The 10529-nt window shown below is 43.4% G+C and overlaps 1 protein-coding gene across 1 annotated transcript in view; it reads left to right on the forward strand.

The window, feature by feature from the left end:
- The window catches only part of tshz1 (teashirt zinc finger homeobox 1), a 64124-nt gene extending 55029 nt beyond the window's left edge, over positions 1-9095 (forward strand). The window contains exon 2 of the mRNA XM_030148011.1: positions 5410-9095. Coding sequence (XP_030003871.1) covers positions 5410-8669 — 3260 coding nt within the window. The 3' untranslated portion in view covers positions 8670-9095. The remainder of the gene's footprint in view (positions 1-5409) is intronic.
- Positions 9096-10529: the final 1434 nt, after the last annotated feature.

Consider the following 10529-nt stretch of genomic DNA (forward strand, 5'->3'; position numbering starts at 1 on the left):
ACACAGTCCTGACTCTGATACAGTAATGACACAGTCCTGACTCTGACACAATCCTGGCTCCGACACAGTCTTGATGCCAACACAGTCCTGACACTGACACAGTCCTGACTCCGACACAGTCATGACACAGTCCTGACTCTGACACAGTCCTGACACTGACACAGTCCTGACGCTGACACAGTCCTGACTCTGACACAGCCCTGACACAGTCCTGACTCCGACACAGTCCTGACTCTGACAGAGTCTGGACTCCGACACATCCATCCATCCATCCATCCATCCATCCATTATCCACTGCTTATCCGGGGCCGGGGGGGCAACAGCCTTAGCAGGGATGCCCAGACTTCCCTCTCCCCAGACATGTCCTCCAGCTCTTCCGGGAGGACCCTGAGGCATTCCCAGGCCAGCTGAGAGACATAGTCTCTCCAACGTGACCTAGGTCTTCCCCGAGGCCTCCTCCCAGCGGGACATGCCCGGAACACCTCCCCAGGGAGGCGTCCAGGAGGCATCCAAAACAGATCCTGAAGCCACCTCAGCTGGCCCCTCTCGATGTGGAGGAGCAGTGGCTCTACTCCGTGCTCCTCCCTGGTGACTGAGCTCCTCACCCTATCCCTAACCGTAGCTCAGCCAACCAATGGAGGAAACTCATTTTGACCACTTGTATCCGGGATCTTGTCCTTTTGGTCATGGCCCAAAGCTCATGACTATAGGTGAGGGTAGGAACGTAAATTGATGGGTAAATCAAGAGCTTCTCCTCTCGGCTCAGCTCCTTTACCACAACCGACCAATTCAGTGACTGCATCATTGCAGATGCTGCACCGATCTTTCAATCTCGACCTATCAATCTCACACTCCATCTTTCCCTCACTCGTGAACAAGACCGCAAGATACTTGAACTCCTCCATTTGGGGCAAAGACTCTCCACCGACCCAGAGAGGGCAAACCACCTTTTTCCGGCTGAGAACCATGGCCTCAGATTTGGAGGTGCTGATCCTCATCCCACTCGCTTCACACTCAGCTGCAAACCGCCCCAGGGCATGCTGAAGGTCCAGGTTCGATGAGGCCAACAGGACAATGTCATCTGCAAAAAGCAGAAACGAAATCCTGTGGTCCCCAAACTGGACCCCCTCCGGCCCCTGGCTGCGCCTAGAAACTCTGTCCATAAAAATTATGAACAGAGCCGGTGACAAAGGGCAGCCCTGCTGGAGTCCCACATGCACCTGGATCAGGTCTGACTTACTGCCGGCAATGCAAACCAGGCTCCTGCTTCAGTCATACAAGGACCGGACTGCCTTTAACAAAGGGCCCTGGATTACCGAAGCACCCCCCACAGGATACCATGGAGGACACGGTTAAACGCCTTCTCCAAATCCACAAAACACATGTGGACCAGTTGGGCGAACTCGTGGTATGGCGCAGCTGGGGCCCCACCCTGGAGCCAGGCCTGGGGTTGGGGCTTGTAAGCGAGCACCTGGTGGCCGGGTCTTTGCCCACGGTGCCCGGCCGGGCCCAGCCCGAAGGAGCGACGTGGGCCCGCCCTCCGGAGGATCCACCACCCACCGAGGAAGCCGTAGGGGTGCAATGTGGATTGGGTGGCAGTCGATGGCAGGGGGCTCAACAACCCGATCCCCAGACACAGAGTCTAGCTCTAGGGACTCCGACACAGTCATGACACAGTCCTGACTCCGACACAGTCCTGACTCTGATGTCTGAATGAGTGAATGTTTTGTTTGAGCTGCATCTGTGTGTGTGTCCTGTCAGGTTTCTCTCACTTTGTCAGTTAAGCTGCTTTGTCTTTAACTCAGTGGTTCCCAACCATTTTTGGCTTGTGACCCCATTTTAATGTCACAAATTTCTGGCGACCCCAGACATTCAAAATGGAGAATTTTTTTTTGCTAAAATTCATTTGTTTTGGTCATGTAATAGGTTGCTATACTATGTTGCAAATAAAGGTTTATTTTAGACAACATTTAGTGTATATAATGTATATTATTATGGACAGAGGCAGAAAAGCCAGGTGTAGATTACTGCACAAAGTGAGAATTTTATTTTCCTTGGTCAGGATATGCACAGTCAGTCCAGCTTGTATTTACAAGGCTGACAATTAATACTGAACAAACAATAACTCAAACTATGAATTATGAAAGAGCTGCAGCATTATAAACTGACCACAATGAACATTTGAAAGATAAACAGTACCACAGTGCTGCAGTTTCAGCTTCAGAGTTTGTCATGTCTTTTATGTATTGTGATTGTCTCGCTCAACTCACCAAATATTTTTATTAATAAGATTTTTTTTTAATTTTTTAATCATTACTAGAAATTTCAGGCAACCCCATTTGAACTCCAGGTGACCCCACATGGGGACCCGACCCCAAGGTTGAAAAACACTGCTTTAACTACTCTCCCACACTGACTCTGAATAGATTCAGTTTTTGCTTTTTTAAGTGGGCTGCATGTAGACTGGGCAGACAAGACAGGGTGAAAGGAAGCTGGAGAGCTGCACTGACAAAAGGTTAAAGCCTCGTACTTTAGTATCTCACTAAAATGAGTGATTTGTATGTTTTTTTTTCCTGGCTCAAAATGATGTGGAGGTGGTAGCGTCCTGGTACATACAGCTGGTTCAACTATATACTTATTATAAGCAACAGAAGTTTAGGAGAAAATTACAATCATCATTTTAAAACAGCAAAGGTAATACTGTTACTTCAGCAGGAAAAAATCAAGTAATATATGACTAGATAATATATGTATCCTTGTAGGTCAGATTGAGAGCACATTTTTTTTAGAGATGTTTGGAGGAAAAAATGGTTAAACGTGGTCAAATATTGTTTTGGCTCCATACCAGAGACTTAGTGCTGCAGAATATTGATTATGACAGTGATGCCGGTTACAAAATGTAAATGTTAGACACCAATCAGGGTTTTGTTGAGAGCTGGAGGTGGCACAAAATTTGACGGATCAATGCAGGAAAAAAAACCTTATATAATGAAGACTTCACACTGATCAAATGGCACTTTTTATCTGACCAGCCGATAGGCCATGAGCTACTGTGAAGGCACTGGGTCCAATGTCATCTTCATCGCCATTTTTTTAATGTCACTTCCTTTGAACAATGTCTACAAAGTGTGTTCACAGTTTTGATAAATTTAGATTTTTGAACAAACTTTTGACAAATATTTGAAATATTAAAAATGTGCCTTTACTTGGTCCATATTTTGATGAAATATTTTATGACTAGTGCGTTGACCCATGGGAAACCACAAGTTCTAGATGTGGTAGTTTTTATGTAATAAACTGACCTCTGATCCACTTCAGTCCTTTCTTTCCTTTCTTGGTAAATTCCATTCTCATTTTCAGTTGAATAACCTCTCAGCTGATGTGTCTGTTTCTGCACAGGACATTCGACACCATGGCAACGTGGTCCTATTGTTTATCTTTTGCTAGGTAACCCACTTCAGTGATGATTCTATGATTCTGGGACGTGATTATAAGGCTAATATCTCCCAAAATATTGGTCCTATCAACTTACTGTTTTCACTAGTCTGTTCACTGAGCAAAAATACAGAAGTATGACAAACTGCAGCAGTCATCTGTGTACGGAGTTAGTGTTATGACCCAGACACACACACACACACACACACACACAGAGTCCATTTCCCTTTTATAATATAGATATTAAAAATGTGCCTCTCCTTCTAATGGTCCATATTTTGATGGTTCATAACATGTAAATGGTTAGAGATATCAGTATGGTTCCTATTGATCACTGATAGGATGTCATATATGGACTTTGATTGAATGAGTTCAGTTAGTTCTATTGGGAGATTGATCTCCTGCATCCAGACCACAGGACTCTAACATAGACAGAACCCGACAACCTCACAAATTCAATTGGGGATTAATTCTGGATAGAACATGACGCTGACGTTCAGGGACACTGGAACTATTTTCAATAATGTAATCAACAGCAGAGAGGATGTGCTTTACATATTTATCATTGGAGCTCGTACACAGATCCTCACACACACTGGGCAGTGCTGCAGCTGCTGGACCCCCAGCTTTTCCCAGGCTGCAGTAACTGGCACCTTCCAAACATCAGGTATTATGTCCACTCCGATTATGGGATAGAGAGCTACACGCTGTTTGAAGCTGACAGCACATCTGCCTCCTCACTGGAGACTGATTCTGGCACCTCAGACAAGCATCTTATGAGGGATGGATAGGGGCAGCTGCCTTAGCATATTTAACCCTCTGTTCTCCCCTTTCTCAGTCACTCTTTAACTCCCCTCTCTCAATCAGGTTTCATTTTTAAACCTCGTCTCTTTTCTAATATTGTAATTATATTTCCTGTGTGATGTCCATAAATCTTTGGTAGCCGGAGTCTACATTTTGGTAGCAAATGATAAGTGAAATTAGGTGGAAGTTTGACAGAACATTTAGCCATTTTCTATTGATACTATAAATCTGTCTTTCTCTGTCCTTGTAAAATGGCATTCTTGATGCTTTAAGTACTCAGGGAGCATAGGCAGTAACAACATGGCTTGTCATGTCCACTGGCTGTTTCCTAGCATCACGCTGTGAGGACTTCCACAGTTGATGCCAAGTTGACTCCAGCCAACCGTGGCTTGGCAAGGCTCATGCAGCTGGCATTTTTCTCCACTATCTCATAGCTGTGAATCCATAGTCGTGTATGTATGGCATGTTGGAAGAACAGAGCAAATTCAATTCAGGAATAGATACCAATGGTCCTTCTAATGAAGTAACAAAATGGATGTTGAAAGTTGCTTGTAAAGACAACATTCTTTCATATACTGTAGATGATTTGCAGAGGAGACATTTGTGTGTTTGATATAATTATTGAATGCCTGTATGTGCACCAAGACTCCTCTTAAAAAATCCTTGTTATGTCTAGATATTCCTAAGGAAAAAGATCTGTCATTGAGCGACATTTCTCCATTCCGTGTTTTTGTTGCAATTGTATGGAAGTAAAATTGTCTTTTATTGTGAAGTAACAACATTTCATCTTATGATTAATAAGTATCATCTACTATGAAAACTTGTTCTTGGCATAATTAGAAATTTTGCTTGTTTTCCAGTTTTGGAAATATTTCAGAGGCTCATCTCTGCTCTCTACCCTCGCACAGCGATCCTTTTCAATAGCTTCATTAGGCAGTGCTGTGAAGAAGACTATCTGTCACTGTCAAGATATGGATGTTTGCCATTTTATTATTGCAAACCTGTGTCCTCTGTAGGGACTATTGACAAAACTCTCTTGAGGGTTACTGCACCTACCGCATTTATATAGTCAGGGTGATAAGTCTGTGACTCATTTCAGTCTCCTCTGTTCTATACAAATATTACAAATTAAAAATCTAAAGTCATCTTTTCTTGTTCTTTGCTTTTCAGCATACGGACCTGAAGATGAATTCAAAGTGGACAAGACTGATGAAGAGGAGCATCTGCAGGACGATGGCCTTTCACTAGATGGTCAAGATGCAGACTATCTATTCAATGATGAAGAGGACGGCAGAGATCACTACAGCTGCCAGAACTCTCCACTCAGCAATGGCACCAACCCAGATGCTGGATACGCCTCTCCACTCAGCAGCACCAGTGATCAGCTGGTCGACCTCAAGACCATGTCCTCCTCCAATGATCAGGAAAAGGTACAGGAGAAGTTAGGAGAGAATGAAGAGTTTATGAACGGCCTCTCATTACAGGACAGTCTGGCAAAAATGAAAACTGTCTATGCAAACCTCATTTCAGATGCTTCCTGGTCCAGTATTGCTCTGGATGTGCTGAAAAGTAAAAAGGGGAATAATTTTACCACTAGCAATGGCAATGGGAGCAATCACAAAGGGAGTAATGGGTTCCTGAACAGTCACAGCCAGGGCAACATCCATGTGAAGAACAGATGTAGCACTAGTAATGCCTCGGCATCCACTAATGTCACCACCAGCAGTACCACTACAAGAACAATGTCAAGCAACAGCAACAGCGGCACCAATGTAAGCTCCAGCAACACTGGAGGCTTAGCCTATGATTGGCACCAGGCAGCATTAGCCAAAACGCTACAGCACACTCCATACCAACTCCTCCCTGAACCTAGCCTTTTCAGCACCGTGCAGCTCTACAGGCAGAACAATAAGCTCTATGGTCCTGTATTTACAGGTGCCAGCAAGTTCAGGTGTAAGGACTGTAGTGCAGCCTATGACACTTTGGTTGGTCTGACGGTTCATATGAATGAAACTGGCCACTATCGTGATGACAATAAAGATTCTGAGGATGATCGAGGTAAAAAGTGGTCCAAGCCACGCAAACGTTCTCTTTTGGAAATGGAAGGAAAGGAAGATGCCCAAAAAGTTCTCAAATGTATGTACTGTGGCCATTCTTTTGAATCCCTGCAAGATCTTAGTGTTCACATGATCAAAACAAAACACTATCAGAAAGTGCCTCTGAAAGAACCGATGCCAGCCCTCACCACGAAGCTGGTGCCTCCAACCAAAAAAAGAGCGTTTCAAGACTTGATGTCACCAAGCTCCCCAGAATCTGTGTCATCTGGCATACTTCTGGGCGAGACACCCAAAGACCAAAAACTGGCCAATCCCTATGTCACCCCGAACAATCGATATGGCTACCAAAATGGTGCCAGTTATACTTGGCAATTTGAGGCACGTAAGGCACAAATTCTCAAATGTATGGAGTGTGGGAGCTCACATGACACCTTGCAGCAACTGACAGCTCATATGATGGTCACAGGACACTTTCTGAAAGTCACCAATTCAGCCTCTAAAAAAGGCAAACAGTTAGTTTTTGATCCTGTCATTGAGGAAAAAATCCAGTCCATCCCTTTACCACCAACCACCACAAGACTCCCAGCTCCCAATGGAAAGTCGCAACCTGACTCCCCATTGCCACCTGCTAGTCCTGAGGAGAAAAAAGAAGAAATGAATGATAGTGATGTGGAGGATGAGAAGACAGAAACAAAAGAACCGGAGAAAAAAATAAAAGAGGAGAAAGAAGATTCCCCAGAAAAGACTGATAAACCTGAAAAGACAAGATCATACCAATATTTGAGAGAGGAGGACTTAGAAGAGACACCTAAAGGTGGCTTGGATATTCTTAAATCTTTGGAGAACACAGTTTCAAGTGCAATCAGCAAGGCCCAAACAGGCACACCAACCTGGGGTGGGTACCCAAGCATTCATGCTGCTTATCAACTGCATGGATCTTTGAAGTCTACCTTGCCTCCATGTGCACAGGTTCAGCCTTTATTCAGCAACAACAGTTTAAAGGTACTGTCGTCTGATTTGGGAACTCTAATCCACTCACCAAATAGCCCCTCTCCACCTCCAAATCACAAGAGTAATGTGCTGGCCATGGAGGAGCTAGTGGAAAAGGTGACAGGAAAAACTTCAGTGAACAACGAAAAAGAAGAAAACCTCTCTAAAGCAGTCACAAGCACTGCTGTGGAAGACCATTTAAGGAGCAAAGAAGAGGAGCAGATAGACTGTAAAACAGATACCCAGATAAAGAGTGATGTTGAGTCACCAAAAAAACCTGTATGCAATGGCTGCAATAACCTGAGCATCATCACTGACCACTCAGCGGAGCAGCCGCTGGTCAGCCCTCTCAGCGCTTTGCAGTCTGTCATGAATAACCACTTAGGGAAAGCTGCTACAGTTGTAACCCCATTCATAGATCCGTTTGCAACACTTTATAAGATAAACAGCAACTCTGCTCAAATTAAACAAGTAGATCCTGTTAGTCAGTATCAGGATGATGACGATCAACCCATAGATTTGACCAAATCAAAAAGCACCAATGAAAGTGCAGCAAAGCATACCTCTTCTGTTCCAAACAACAATAGTGTGAACAACAAGCCCACTTTCAAAAATTTCTCCCAGTCTTCATCTCCACCACTACGAGAGAATGCACTGATGGATATATCGGACATGGTCAAAAATCTGACTGGCCGTTTGACACCAAAGTCTACCACCCCATCTTCAATGTCTGAGAAGTCAGATGTTGACGGCTGTACTTTTGAGGAGGGCTTGGAGGAGCTGTCTCCCATCCAAAGACGCAAAGGCCGACAGTCAAACTGGAATCCCCAGCACCTCCTTATTCTCCAGGCCCAATTTGCTTCTAGTCTCAGGGAGACTCCTGAAGGAAAGTTTGTAATTAGTGACTTAGGGCCCCAGGAACGGGTCCATATCTGTAAATTCACTGGTCTCTCCATGACTACTATCTCACATTGGCTGGCCAATGTAAAATACCAATTAAAACGGACAGGGGGCACAAAGTTCCTAAAAAACATTGATTCCAGCCAACCTTTGTTTTTGTGTAGTGACTGTGCTTCTCAGTTTAGGACTCCCTCTTCCTACATTCACCATCTGGAGACCCACCTTGGTTTTACTTTAAAGGACCTTTCCAAACTTTCCATAGATACAATAGAGCAGCAAGCAGTAAGCCGAGTTGAGGACAAGACTTTTAGTTCCTCTGGACTTACAGAAGAAGACACTGGCTCAGTGTTTCAGTGCAAACTGTGCAATCGGACCTTTGTGAGCAAACATGCAATCAAACTGCACCTTTGCAAAACACATGGAAAGTCACCAGAGGACCATCTTATCTTTGTAAAAGAGATGGAAAAGTTTGATAAACAGTGAAGTGAGAAAAAGCTCATAGCATGACAGACTACTGTTGCACTATAACTCTAAGCTACAATCTGTCATTACAGGTAGTGCCACAGCATATTCAGCATTTTTGCAACCACACAGAGACTTTATTAGAACGGAGCTATGGTAGCTTTAATACCACATTCTGTAAGTAGTCTGTTTTTCACAATGGTAGGAGCTTTCACTGCAACAGCTCAAACCTTTTTAAAAGTTTCTTCTTCTTCTTCTTCTTCTTCTTCTTCTTCTTCTTCTTCTTCTTCTTCTTCGTCTTCTTCCTCTTCCTCTTCTTCTTCTTGGTGACCTGAAAACACCAAATGTAAGTAGGTGCAGCAGCCATGGCACTATGTAGTCACTGACTGATTGTTGCTTTCTCAATGCACTGCGTCTTACCTGAGCCTTGGGGAATAGTCCATCTGTTTTAAAGGGTTCATATTTGTCTAAACCCACTTTTCTTAGTCTGTGGTTCATTTCTTTGTACATTTGGACCCTAATAGTTCATACAGTTTGAATTTGAACCCTCCAGCTGCTGCTAAATATCTTTAGATTCATTTGGACAAAAATCCAGTGGATTTCTCCAACCTGTTTGAATTCCTTTTTAAATAGTTGCGTCTCTAACTAGTTCCGTCTCCACATTTGCACATATGAGGTCCAGACTTCAGACCAACATTTCTCCAGTATTTCTCAATAATTGTTTGTCAGCAGCAGCGGTTGTAGTCCAGACTGAAAATATGTGCAATCTTGGAGCCCGTTACCAAAAATGTTCAGTTGTTGGTTGAACGGAACAGAGCAGCACAGCCGACAACCTGGAGGGGGTGGGGCCTGAAGTGGCTCATGTGCATTTAAAGGGCCAGCACTCCAAACCACCATTGTGAGGTCATTACTCAGAAATAGGGTTGAAGATGGACCTGTGGAGTTGAATGAATGAAAAATTCAGACCCAAGTAGAGCATTTACAGTTTATGGAGACCACAGGGAAATGTGGGAAAAGGAAGAATTCCATTGAAAAAAGACAAATATCACTCCTTTAAAACTGGACAATGCTCTTAATTTGATCACTGTTTTTGAAGGATTTTTTAAAAATATATTTCAACACAACTTGCATATTATTTATGAGACACTTTGTGCATGTTTTTATGTAAATCCGTGAGCATATTATATCTAAGGAGATTTCATCTGCTTCCTGATGACAAACTGATTAACCTGTTTTACACATTTCAGATAGAACTGTTTATATGAAGGTGTGCAGTTATGAAATTCACCATTGGAGAGACAGTGTTTTAATTACAGTCATTACAATGATTTCAGCACTTTAAAGAAGTGATGGAGAAATAGACGAGAAAACAGACAAACACATTGGTTTGATTTGATTCCCCTTTTCAACACTGCATTTCAACACTGCATTTAGAGTCAAGAAGTTTTGAACTTCTTGACTCTAAGGCTCCGCCCACAGCAGGTCTAATACACTGTTCAGATTTTTGGGTGAAATCTGATTTTTTTGTGTGTTGGTTCATATTCCACATTAAATGTAACTTCTATTAGTTTTGAGTCTGAACTGAATGTGACCCTGAAGTGACCCACATGCACTAAAGAGGTCCTGATGGAATATGTGACCACACAGACACACACTGTGTTTACAGAAGGAAATATGGTTTTCCTCCGCTCCTCCTCCTGGGACAAACAACTGGGATGTTTGTCGCATTTCAGTGACGTAAAGGTCGGATAAATGCGACCTGGACATTCAGACTGAAGTCACATTGGAAAATATCAGATCTGTATCAGATTTAGGACCACATCTGAAAGTGGTCTGGGTCAGATTTAGGACCACATATGAAAGTGGTCTGGGTCAGATAAG

The sequence above is a fragment of the Sphaeramia orbicularis genome, chromosome 11, assembly GCF_902148855.1.
Source record: "Sphaeramia orbicularis chromosome 11, fSphaOr1.1, whole genome shotgun sequence".
NCBI classification, from domain to species: domain Eukaryota; kingdom Metazoa; phylum Chordata; class Actinopteri; order Kurtiformes; family Apogonidae; genus Sphaeramia; species Sphaeramia orbicularis.